The sequence below is a fragment of the Antedon bifida genome, chromosome 4, assembly GCF_963402885.1.
Source record: "Antedon bifida chromosome 4, ecAntBifi1.1, whole genome shotgun sequence".
NCBI classification, from domain to species: Eukaryota; Metazoa; Echinodermata; class Crinoidea; order Comatulida; family Antedonidae; genus Antedon; species Antedon bifida.
The window spans coordinates 14,563,464-14,577,099 of NC_136229.1; the positions used below are offsets into that span (position 1 = coordinate 14,563,464).

The following is a 13,636-nucleotide window of genomic DNA, read 5'->3' on the forward strand; positions in this document are numbered from 1 at the left end:
CAATATATCTTTAATAATATCCTTTTTGGACAGATTATTCCATAAGGCTATAAGATGTTCTTTTCAACCAGTTTTTTTTTCCAGCTTTTGCTTTAGCTTCATTCCATGATATCCAGCCTAATCTCTTTCTTTCTCCACCGTGCGTCTCCAGATTGCTTTGTGTCGACTCGAAAACTTACTAGAGAAATACAATTTTCGATCCCCAGATCAATGGTCTGAGTTGGTATTTCGAATCCACGAGTCGTCATTGGTCACATTATTTGCATTACACTTATATACAAACAGAACTGCATTATTGATTGCCAGGAAAATCGATATATCGGTGACGTCATAAAAGCTTATTATAGTCATAAGCTCTATCAACACTATCAAACTAGTTTGACAACAAATTGTGATGTGCCCAAATTATTATAGTAGTGATATGCTCAATCGTTATAGTGACATGAGATTATGATGTCCATATTTGGGCACATCACCTTTTTTTTGTCACATAAATTTTGATAGTGTAGGGCGGATATATTAAATAACACGCCCTCTGTCGCTCTCTCTCTTCATTTTGCCAAGCAATACTTTTTATAACGTTATAATAAACATCTACAGCTTCATGTTTTATAGCCATGTCAGTTTTTTGTTAAAGAACAAAATATGTACGCGCATGTATGTGTATTATGTATGTACATATATTATGAAAATACGACTACAATGACTGTTTTTTCGACAACTTTATTTGAACATTAAATTACGTTTACATTGTAGTTAAGATACCGTTGAAATAAACAATTTCAGTTACCTAGATACAGTGCGTAATCAATAATCATCTCCTTCGATTTACTGCACCAATAACAACAATTAGCAAGAATAAAATATTCTTCTTCTCTCAAATTCTTACCGAACATTATAAAACATAACGTGAGGAAATTTAAGCCATTTGCATGTTATATTGTTTAAACAATTATATCAGTGTCAGACTGAGCACATATCGGACGTATGCCTATCATGATTAAGAAGAATAAATTGAACATCATTGACGTTGAAAAGCGCTCTTCGCTAAAAATGTATTTTCTTGCACCTGACCCCTGACCAAAGTACGCGATAACTATCAACGTCAAGTGATACAGATACGTATTACAGTTTGATACGCGCATGCGCAATAAGTGACTTTAACTATGTAGGAATGTGTAGATTATCGGGGTTTTTAGACTAAAAGTGCTTTGGTCTGCTACACTGATAACCATATTTCATTCGAATGATATACAATATTAAGAAAATTATAATTAGTAAAAACAATTATGCAATTACAATTATAAATACATTTTTTAACCATACGAATTATTAAATGTCATTATACGTAACATAAATAACAATAGCTGTACTGTAATTATCACAATTATAATAAATATTAAGTATGTACAAAATCTAGCTACAAATATAAATATTCTTAATTCATATAATTCTTATTATTTTTACGCAGCGCCACCAGTGGCCCGGGCATTTTGTAACAAGATTTTTATATATGTATGAAACGTCATGCGTGACAAAAAATATTATTTTATTATTATCAGGCCGAATCGCCATTAATAGTACTACACTAGGTTGAAACATTCAAAATATTTAAAAACAATAAAAAATGATTTACTCATGTCAAAACAAAATTGAATTTTGAATAATTTATAGCAATACTTTCTGATACGCAATGCAAACATATTACAATTAAACAATTAAGTATGAATTGAAAATATTTCAAAGTTACATTTTCGATTGAATTTAAAAACCACAATAGGACGGAAATCTATAGTTGCATAATATTTGCGAAAGTTGAATATGACTTAGAATCGGGCCGCTGAAATGTCATGATTTAGCAGCAGTCCTTTTTCATTTTCAAAACTCCATTATACTTCAGGCCACTGTCATCATCTGTTGAAAAGATAGAAATGTGTTAAATGAGCAGAGTGGCATAAAACATAATCATCATTATCACAAAAGTACACTCTTGCCAGTTGATTAGTTGATTTCGTATGACGTAGAACTGGTTATTTCGTTCTATTCAATGGTCAGCCCATTTTTAACATTTAAGGCCCATTTACACTAGGCGATAACGATCGACGATAAATAGGTAAACATACATTTTTCTTTAATAAAACAAAATAAATTAGGGTTTTCGTTCTAGAACTATAGGAAAAACATTTATGCTGTATTTGATAAAAACATTTTTTTTTAATCTAATCAAATGACGTCATGATCAATAAAAACAATAAAATCGTTGTATTGTAACGATATTATTGCTCTTACTAATCATGACGTCATTTTATTGGACGTGTGGAAATATTATTGTCATCAAAGGCAGCATAGATGATAATCCTATAGTTCTAGGATGAAGACTTTTTAAAAATTTTTTGTTTTAAGTATAAAAAATGCGTTTTTATCTTTTTCGTCGATCGTTATCACCTTAGTGTAAATGGGCCTTTAAGATCGTGGCACTTAAAAAACAAACAAAAAGTGTAAGCAAAGACGGGTAGCTCAAGTTTGACCAATCACAAGCGACAGTTCAGATGAGGCGTCAAATTACTCGCATTGGACGTACATGGCAGTGAGACCTTAATGGGAGCTAAATAATGATATAAACTCACACAGCCAGTTGCCCTCACTAGTTCCAGCCGTCTTGAAGTCCGGCAAACTTTTTGTCAAAGAGTCCCAGGCGTCTTTACTGATAAACACCCACGTTGCACCTTGATCTTTACTACGCATGTAACTGCGCATGTCCATGTGAATGCCATAAATAAGTCCTGTAAGCTCGTCAGATCCAATGACATTGTGTAGGTTCATTGGTAGAGCTATTGAAGAATATTTATATTTTTATACATATTATAATGATAATAGTATAGGGATATATTGTTCATTTTGACATAAGAAAAATATTAATATATGCAATGTTCTGTTTATGTGCCTTTTTTATAAATCGAACATTATTGTGTGGACGCTAAGCATTCAAGGTAGGATGTATTGACAAAAGAAATGATAGTTGTCTGCAAATCCAAAAATCTCCGGGAGAAAGTGTCAGTGTTAGGCCTATTACTTATTGATGTATCAAGTTAGAGATTCCTCCTGCTGTCCATATCGATGTGTATGATGACCCGTGGCATTTAGTCTCTAAGTATGCAAGTTCTAAGTGTTTTTTATATATCAGCCAGCCTCAGGTCAGTGCTATTCTTTGAGGGACATTACGAAAACAATCCTCATTGTTTTACCTTTCCAGCGTCCATCTGGTGGATTATCTTGTACATAGCACGACGGAACAATCTTGTCTGATAGACGTCCAACTGAAGGGTTACAAGCAAAAATGACGTCTTTATCCGGATCATCCAACTTCTTAGTTATGACAAAACCCTGGTCATAATAATCTGTCGGAATAATAATAAAAATACATCGATAAATTAAAAGCTAATGCAATCCACAAGGCCTTATTCACCGATTAATTACATTGTGTGGAAAATATCTTGTTGATATCGTGTTGCTAAAAATTGATAAAGTCACATGGATAGAAACCAAACCATGTTAAGATGATAAAATAGGAATGAGGAGTGTCTCTTTTTTATATAGGTTACGCGTCAGTGTGTTTACAATGTAATTTGAGTTCATAAGCAACGGAACTTCTTGTGATATATTAGCTATACCGTCAGGACTCTTTATTCCAAACTTACCCGGAACTGGGCATTTACTAGGATCACTGACACACACAGTATGCTTCCCGTTTTCGCACTTATGAGCACCAGCCACGCAAGCATCACACTGGCTAGATCCCCCATCATAATGGCAGACGTCAGTCTGAGATTTAGTCCATTTGCTGTACCTCATCACAGCTTCTTTTGCAGGTCCTAGTACTGGTTCTGGTGTACCCTCATCTGAAGAAAATACTGGTTCTGGTGTTCCCTCATCTGAAAAAAAAAGTATATAATAATGGAAATCCTTACTTATTTTGCTGAAACTCTTTTTCTAATAGACAATATTTGTGTGCTACTTTATTACAAAATTGCAGTTGTAACTACTCTAGAGGTTTATTGTGGCGATCAAGTTTATGATAGTATGTAGTCATTATGTTGTCCTTAGGTCAAAGTTTAAAACATTATTGCATTTATCCTATAATTATCCGATTTGAATGAGATAATTATCGGTTAATTTTTCTTGAGCGGAATCTGTTAAACCCCATTTACACATGAACTTTATCGGTTAATTATCGGTTAAGGTTTATCGGTTAATGTTTGGCGGCAGAAACACGGTCTTGTGCAGTACGTAAGAACCATGGAATTAGCGTACCGTGTTCAAAATCTAACATATGATACTCGCAGATAGCTGGTAGGATAGCGGTGCAGTCCATTATGTCCCAGTCACCAAGATCAGTACTGACATCCCTGGTATCGTAGACATCTACAAAAGCCGCAGCTCCGCAGTCTTCAGTCACACTTGTCCCGGGTCTGTTTGGTAGCCATTTTGTAAAAGACGCCGATGACCCGTTTGTCCACTTGAAAGTATCAGTACCCTAGAACATATACATTGTTATAATTGAAAAGTTATGAGTATAATAAACGGCATTTCATGTTATTAGAGAGGTTTCGCAATCTTACGAATACGATAACGAAAACAGATACGTCACGCACACGTATTCGTTTTCGTAAGCCAGTAAAAATCTGTTTCGCATGGCAACGAAATATTGAGAGCGCCGTCTAAAATATGACTGCGGTAAATTTGAGCGAAGCGCGGGTACGTGTTGCTTGGTGCTTGGCTGCCTAGGCCTAGCGTAACATCAAAGCGAGTGAGGACTTTAAAAACTGCTATTTATCAAAATTGACCTAGCATTTTAGTAAATTACTTTAGTAAATTACTTTCAATAAATCTATAATTATATTATAATCATGAATCGTTCCTGATTCAAATGCAAAATGTGCAAATAGATCAAAAACTATACTCGTTTTGTAGTTACGAATATGACTGGTGATATTCGTCAACACGAATACGCTTTACGAATATGAAATGGGGATCAGCTCAAAAGTTTCACAAATGTGTGACGTATCCGTTTTCGTTATCGTATTCGTAAGGTTGCGAAACCTCCCTATTAATCATAGACTTGCCCGGTCAAAGTTACGTCCCCCTTCTCGTGTAGTTAGCATGGCCAGTTCATTACGGCGATTACGAGTGACACAGGGTCTGATAGCCATACTCACCCCAACGTCTTTCAGCCCAATCCAGTATTTGTATGGCGAGAGTGCTGGAACGAGGTCGCGAAGAAATTGTTGTTCACACGTATCTTCAATCATGACTAATTGCGCATTATCTGTTTCACAGGCCGCCTTTGCTGCATCCCAAGTTTCTAGCGTGTCGTTGAACACTTTGTAACACGTTTCTTTGTAAGGTGTGTAACCAGACCGACATAAATCTAGAAGTACAGTGTAAGAATTATAGAGTAATTATAATCAGCCGAATCATGTTTGTAAGAATCATAGACACACTCTTAATTACAATGTAATATATCGATCACATGTAAACTTATATTAACGAAAGTCGAGGAAGTCATCGTTATGATACACATGTGATACTGTATCTACAACTTCTCTATGTTACAGAACAAATTGTCGATACTTTACCGATATTACAATCATAATAAACATAATTCAGATTTGATAAGAATGGCTTAATGTTGTGAAAGAAACATTGTCAATTTTGTAGGTGCCTTATGTTTAAAAACAGCAGTTACAATACGGCACATGCAATCCTTACAACCTGGTGAGATGCGCCTAATATTCATTTAAACATGGTTAGAATATATGCAGACAATGTATAACTCTTTCAGATTAAACTGACACATGACTACCGTACACTTACCACCACCACCAACATCTGGTCTGTCCGAATACATAAATTGAAAAGATTTTGTGCAAGAAAGAACTTTAGCGCTATTAACAGTCGAGAACCACAACAAATCAGCCACGCCAACAAAGCGACGAGTGCCCGGAGCAGTTTTTCCGTTTTTGTCGATTCCTAGGCGTACACGGAAAGTTGGTTTTGCGGCAATCTGAATGGTTCCAAGCTGTGAAATACATGAAAAGAGAAATGTGACTACGCTTGTCTTTGATTTCATTTAGAAAACCCCTGTCGACTTATATTATAAGTCATTAAAACAGAGAAAGTTAAACACACCACCCAGCGAAATAAAGGCTGTAATAATTGTAAACCTTTAATAACAAATCTAAAGACTGAAAAAATCGCACACAGCCAAGATGGAATTTGTTATCCTGATGCAGACATACGTTACACTTCATTAATAGGTATATTAATGTATTCTGAACTTGTTACTGAAGGTACTACACTGGCCATCCACCCGTTTCCTAATCTTTCAAAATGTATCAGCGCTGTAGGTAAATACCTAACATACTTAAAAGTACTCTTCCAAACCTTATTAACCAAGCTGACCGTGGGCCCTACACATTGAATCTGGTTGATTGTAGAATAACTTACATTAAATCGAACAGGAGATGGTCCAGGCATGCTTGGGTTTACCGCTGGTGACTGCAACAGCTCTGTGTATTCTGATTCAAGTTTAATATATTGCACATTTTTCGACTTCAATATTGTGAAATTTACATCTACTGCTTTTCCCGTTGAATCGTCATCGTGCCAAATACTAATCAGTATTATTACATCATCACTGAAAATAACAACCAACAAATACTATTATCGAAATCAAATTAGAGTGGTACCACAATCACTATATCCCAATACTTATAGGATGTCAAGAGTGATTATGTGCCGTACTTTGAGAAAAGGGCTTATCTACAAAAAGCTACTTTTGAGTAATTGACCAAAACGTGTTTTCTGTTTTTCATTACAAAAGTCCATGTAATATTTTATTTTCAAATGAATATATTTCAAAAGTACATTATTGAAAAATATCTGACATAATATTCAATTATTACTTTTTTATTTTGGGGGTCAAATTGCAGATAAAGCCTTTTTCCAAATTATTTGTAATTAATAATTGCGGGGAATACTTCGAAAACAGGGCACTTTTGCAGTTTTTTTGTTAGATTTTTGATCAATATTTACCAAAACATTTAGTAACTTTACCAAACTTACCCTTTATAAAATGAATTAGTTTCGTATGTTATCTTGAACGACATCTTAGGCTTCGGAACTTCATTAATCAGCGTATAAACTGGTACTTCTCCAACCCAGATGTGAGCTCCGTCGCCAATCTGCATTCCAAGTCCTAACCAGTGCTCTGATCCATTAACCACCGCGTCTGTATCGTCTAGGACAACTTCAATTTCTAACGCCAAGATGTTATTGGAAGCATCTGGGTCGTTCACTTCAATAAATCCGTCGAACTGTGTCACCGACCAGTCTTTAAGGATGCCGAAATCATCATCGTTAGCAATGTACTGCGTCTGAGGAGCGTAGTAGCAGAACTCTGTCGAATACGTACAGGATAAGGAGTCACTGACATATGAAACGGACACTTTGTTGATACTCCACTGCTCGCTTGTCTTGTTAGTCGTGAAGTTGTATGGTAGTGTGACTTCAATTGTCGGATCAGCGGTACCTTTTGGAAACTCAACAATAAGGTTCATATGCACCTTTTGACCAACGTTAACATAAACATTACCATCTGCAGACTGCTCAGTAATGTTCATCACGAAATGCGGTAATTTACTAAAAACTGCGTTTGAGACTCCTTCTGCGGTGACTAAGCCATTGAATATGTCAGTTAATTCAGCAGTTATAGTTACACGTAAAATAACTCCAGGTTTTACATCGGCTACAAAGAAATTGATATAACAACAATAAATATAGATTATTATTGTATATCTAAAATAATGCAAATTAGGAAGACATTAAAACTATAATGTTCACTTCAAAGATGTATTGGTGTTATATTTCTTGTCAAATACATGCCATAAACTACGAAAGCATAGTGTTTGTTTGCACTTGCTGACGTAATTATGATTTTCTACAACAAAGCAATGTATACGGTTAGGAACTGTTATAATGTGATATGGTTGGTTGGGGTCTGCACATTAATTCATAAAAAAAAATACTTTTACAAAAGAATATCAATTTGATAATAAATATGATACGCTAACGACATTAGTTTTATATGAACAAGGATGTGGTAAAACTCATTTGGGTTCAACAGCTTTCAGTGTAAATTATTATTTTGGCAAAAAAAAACAAACAAAAGAATCGGTTAAAATACCATTAACAGTGGAATTGATAGTCCCTTCAAATTGAATGTCCGATGAAAATAAACTGTTATTACTAAAAGACAAAGTAATCTCTGATGCGGAGACCAGGGTGACCGTGAAGTTGCTCTGAAAAATACAATGAATCCGTAACAACATCTCTTAGCAAATCTGACTTAAAAACAAAACACAGCAGATCTGTCAAATGAAGAAGAACCCCAGAAATAGGTAAATATCTTAAGCGGTAATGTGAATAGAATCTCTGAGATTAAAGTCGGCAAAATCGGATCTTCTACTTCATTTTTTCCGCACGCCCAACCAACATTTATGTTATAGAGAAAAGACCTAAGATCTATTGTTTGACATATCATTACAGTTGTTGTGAAAGTGGTCTGACGCTTGAATACTCTGTCCAGTTTGCTCATTTGCATGTAAATCAGCTGGTTGAAATGCATGGATGACCTAACCAGAATAGGCTAGTTAGGTGACTTGATGTGTGGAAACATGCTTGATGCATAGGAGTACCCTGTACTATAAACAGTATTTACTCTAGAGGAGTACTGGTACTGGACATTGGGTCTCTGTAGTGGTTTTAGTACTGCGGGACTGAATAAGGTGAGTGTATTTGCTTGCTTTAGTAGGCCATTTCAGTCACACTATTTATTAAGACCACAACATTACCCCGATAACCAATATTTTGAAAAAATACAAATCAAAATCATACCGTCATGGTTGAGTAGGTATTTCCGTTTCCTGTTAAAGTCCATATAAAAGGATCTGAAGACAGGTCGAACTGAAAAAGATGTTACTATAAGTACCAACCGATTATCGGTGATGTGTCTATATTTGCCCAGTATCATAGGAATAGTTGGTAATACAACATCACATGTGTTTCACATGTTTCTCCTGATATCATATCATAACCAAATATTCCTCTACTTTATACTTGAAAACTATATCTCGAAGATACAGCATTGAGAATTGGGTAATAATTACACCCAACTGGTATTTAGTACTGTTCCGCGTGTGTTATTTCTTGGATAAACTAACGTATACGTATATTGATCGAGTGTCGACACACGTATAACGGTTATGTATTTGAATTCGTAGCTTGTTTCATTTGGCCAAATTCATTTTGTGAATCAATTGTGAGCAGTAGGCTTACGGTGGATTTTATAGTCTGGCCAACATTTTGTTTAGTTCTTTGTCGTTTTATTTAAACTTTTGTTTAAGAACTCAGAACTTCACTGATGAAATATGATATAGAAATATATTTTCAACAATTGTAATTGTTAATTTTATTTTAAATCTCAAAGGTATAGTTAACGTGTAAAATGCAATCCATACAAAACGCATAGAAAATCAGGATCACGCGCGGAAATGCCGTCTCGCTACTACACGTACACATGTGACGTATACGCGAATTTCACCCATTATGCGACTACGGAGTTTTCCCATTCTACTTATTCTATAATAAACTCATAATACCCTTCATATGCATTCTCAACTGAGAATCATCGACGCACATGCAACGACTGTGCAAATTTTGAAAGACTAATAATCGTTATTTCTGATGCTGTATGCAAGTATTGCATGAATACAGTACCACCAAAAAAAAAACAACGAAGTGGAAAACATTACGGCCAAAAGATTATAATATATAGACATTTGATATATAAATTAATGGCATGGTCAGAAACACTGTATATACAATATGTGTTCCTTTTTAGTTAATTACCTCCATATTCTCAGCTGTAAGGGTGACTTTCAAGCCTGTTCCTGACCCAGTAGTGTTTACCAAGAAGTCTGTCTTTACTTCATCTCCAATTCCGTAGTAGGTTGTCGAATCTTCTACGGTTGCGCCCGCATCCACGCCGATGATGGGAGCTGAAAGTATAAGTTGCTGATATCAATAAACAATTAGATAATAACAATAAAAATAAGAACAATTATTATACAAATATTTAATGTTTATTCGTTGAAAAACTGACTGCATTATTTAACGAGGCATAATTGACCAATAAAATGACAAGAATACAATCAGGTGTATTATAAATTTATCTATACGATGGTCTGCTATCACATTATTTAATTATTTTACATTTATATCGTTTTTTAATAGTTAAATGCCTCATCTAAAGGATATTGATTAATTTTGTTTGCATAATTATTTCGTTGTGTCCAACCTAATAGTTTGTTGGCAATAATGTGTAGGCCTAAATACAGTTGTTTGAATCTGAATCATATTACAATTATTCATTATTAATTTAAAGCTTGGTTCCCATTATAAAAATACATCCTCTCGTTGTCTTTCATTTTTTGGCACAATCCATTACTACAGAATGGGGAAGATCCGGTAAATTTATTCACAATCGTCTCTATTTTGGGTTTATTATTGAAGCAAACGAAACAATCTGCGCGCAATGCATGTCGGTATTCAAAGCTAGCCGCTTAAATTGTTATAATCGACTTCTTTTTTTAAGATTTTTACCCGTTTAAAGACAACAAAAATAATGACAATAATAGGCCCATTTATGGTTCTTTAAAAAAAAAAAAACATACACAATATGTAGGGAATGCGTTTTTTATCAAAATGTACTCGATGGAACTCTTGTTCGCCCAACAATTAGGCAACTTTCGCTCATTAGGCCTAATATAATAATCAGGTAAACATATCTTATTTCTATCAGGTCAAAGTTTAATATGTTACTCTCCAATCCTTCACTATGCTTATGAATCACAACACGAAAATATTTCGTCGATTTAAAATTATTTCGGGAACTGAGTGAACATCGCGTCCAATTACGTCTTACCTTGTTTTGTTCTAAAGAGTGTTTTTACTAGCACATTTGACTTAATTGTGGATGTAGGTACTTTAAAAAAGGTAAATTAAAAATGAGCTTGTTGAGCACAAATATAGTTTACTATTATACTAGGCCTATACTGAAATACAAATATAAAAGCAACGCTAATGGAACGTGTGCCATTTGCATCTTTAACCACAATCTCAGTTAGCAATTTCATTTGAATATTAAAATAGAATATTTACTTTTCAAAATATATAATCCTCTTGGTTTATTAAGTCGACTATCGCTACTTTGTTGTGATGATACTCCAATTGTTCTATCCACTTGATATATACCACCCGATGTGTCTATCCAGTAAAGATAGTTTCCATGAATATCTATCCCCCTTGGTTGATTCAGTGCAGTTATAATCGTTCTTCTGTTAGTTCCGTTAAGGTTAGCTTCTTCAATTAACCTACTGTTGAAATCACACCAATACATCTTTCCATCTTGAGAATAGTGAAAAACAAAAATGAGAGTATACGATTGAATATAGTCTGGGCTCCAGACGGAGTTTTGTAAAAATATAAATATTTTTGCACATATGGCGTTTCATACGTGTATTACTTGAGTTTGGATACTCCGTCTGGGGAAACACGCATAAGTCACGTGGTTTGACACCAAGAATTCTTGGTGCATAAATTATCCAGTTGACTAGTTTCAGCCGCATGCCATTGGCTACTCACTCGTACGTCGTTTTAATATTCATATTTCAGACTTTCAAAGACTCAACATCTAAGACGATGCGCATGCGCTATGTGACGTTTAGACAATGTGTACTTGGTTGGGTACATTGATGAAAGTTTCTGAAGGCTAGAAATGATTTTATATGCCTAGTAGTCTGGTAAACATTTGATGAGATTTTTCCCAAGAACATGAAAACTCGTCTTGATATGATAGGCTAGCTTCTCCGCCAAATCAAACTTTGAATGGATCATTTATTATGCGGAGAAAATTTGATTTAATTCCCACCCAGACCCTGTCCTGTTCTGTGTGGTGGTGCAGCCCTGTTGTGTGCCGGTCGGTAGTGGTATGTACCTTATTGGCGTTTTATTTGGCAGGTCATACGTACGAGTTGAGTAGCCCTACGAAGGAGGCCTAGGCCAGGACTAAACAATTAATAAACAAAACAACTTGGCAACACGATTTTATATTTCAACAGTTGTTCAGTCTCGATCGTACATTCAGCACTGTACGTACGTACTCGATCTTTTTCATTTTGAAACAAAATGATCATTGGTTGATTCGAAATCCATATTTACATACCGCCCGCCCCATATAGCCAAATACGGTATGATAACCTACGTCATTCTTATCGGATGTTTGCGGTCTGCAAATCGATTTGTATACGTATTTCACAAGTCTGTATTTTCAGACAAAAATCGCGGTCGAAATAAAAACAAATAAATAAAAAAAAAGACAATAAATACAGACTTGGGGCAAGTCTAGATTGAATACTGTACTTGAATATGCGTATTAAGTTTTAACAAAACGAGATTTTCAAGTACGTGACTTTTTAGTAGGCACACAAAAATGGGTTAGCATGCATTTAGTTCAATTAAAAAAAAGTTCACAAGAAAATGAATCACTATATACAATTTCAATATAAAATGTAATGACAAAAAGAGAGATCGACGTTTCGGTACCATCATAGAACCATTTTCAAGATCAAGTGAATACAAAACAATAATAATTATGTGCACTAAGCACCAAAGTTGGTGACAGGAAATGCTAATTGAGGGCTAATTAAGTAATTAGCTCCTCCTACTGAGTTAGATAAACAATTTAGCTTTGATGGAATCCGATTGTTTATTGAGTGTAGGTTTTATCTCTTTGATCCACAACATCTCCTTAATTAGGCAATCAAACTTATTGTTACATTTAGATAAGACTCTAAAGTATTCTGAGATATCACCAGTTATGCCATGTTGTTTTAGGTGATCGCCTATAATACCTTTGTTATGTTTATTAATGCGTTTGTAAAGGTGTCGGCAAGTGTAACCGACATAGTTTGTATCACACAAACCACATTGAAATTTGTACACAACGCATTGTGAATTAATGATTCTGGGTTTCATTTCTTTAGGTTTTAAGGTGTCACCTATCTTACGACTAGTAAATACTGGTAAAATATCATTTTCAATCTTCGCACTAAGTTGTTTAAGTTGTTTAGTAACCGTGTTAGAACAAGTTTGATCCTTGTACGGTAGTACAATCCTAATAGGCTGGGGAGATTCATCAGTTAGCATATCTTCATTAGTATTACTAGGAGTCACACAAGTATTAATGGATTGGTTGAAAGCCTTAACAATATTACTAATAAGATCTAAAGGATAATTCAACTTTTGAAAAATCTTTGTTACATTATCAACCTCTGATAGGAAAATGTCATGCGTAGATGACAATTTGTAGGCCCTATTAAGCATTGTGTGAATTAGATTACGTTTATGTTTGATATCCACATGGCTATCATAATGTAATAATAAGCCTTTGTTAGTGGATTTCTTATATACTTTGGTTTCAAGAGATATATCGTTTTTTGAGATAGTCATACCTAAA

General features: G+C 34.7%; 1 protein-coding gene across 1 annotated transcript; it reads right to left on the reverse strand.

Moving 5' to 3' along the window:
- Positions 1–795: 795 nt before the first annotated feature.
- Positions 796–11,518, reverse strand: LOC144841083 (uncharacterized). The gene is made up of 13 exons (XM_078697265.1): positions 11,281–11,518; positions 9,970–10,118; positions 8,956–9,024; positions 8,246–8,360; positions 7,126–7,807; positions 6,508–6,697; positions 5,875–6,079; positions 5,217–5,428; positions 4,312–4,534; positions 3,699–3,932; positions 3,246–3,398; positions 2,628–2,831; positions 796–1,914 (listed from the first exon to the last, which is right to left on the reverse strand). The coding sequence occupies exons 1-13, from the start codon at positions 11,516–11,518 to the stop codon at positions 1,856–1,858; spliced, it is 2,733 nt and encodes a 910-aa protein (XP_078553391.1). The 3' UTR covers positions 796–1,855.
- Between the last annotated feature and the right edge of the window lie 2,118 nt (positions 11,519–13,636).

Coding starts and splice junctions, on each gene's coding strand:
- LOC144841083 (XM_078697265.1), bottom strand. CDS start 11,518: ATGTATTGGTGTGATTTCAACAGTAGGTTAATTGAAGAAGCTAACCTT. Junction 7,808..8,245: donor TATCAATTCCACTGTTAATG/GTATTTTAACCG, acceptor ATTTCTTTGTAG/CCGATGTAAAACCTGGAGTT. Junction 3,933..4,311: donor TATGTTAGATTTTGAACACG/GTACGCTAATTC, acceptor TTTTTTTTTCAG/ATGAGGGAACACCAGAACCA.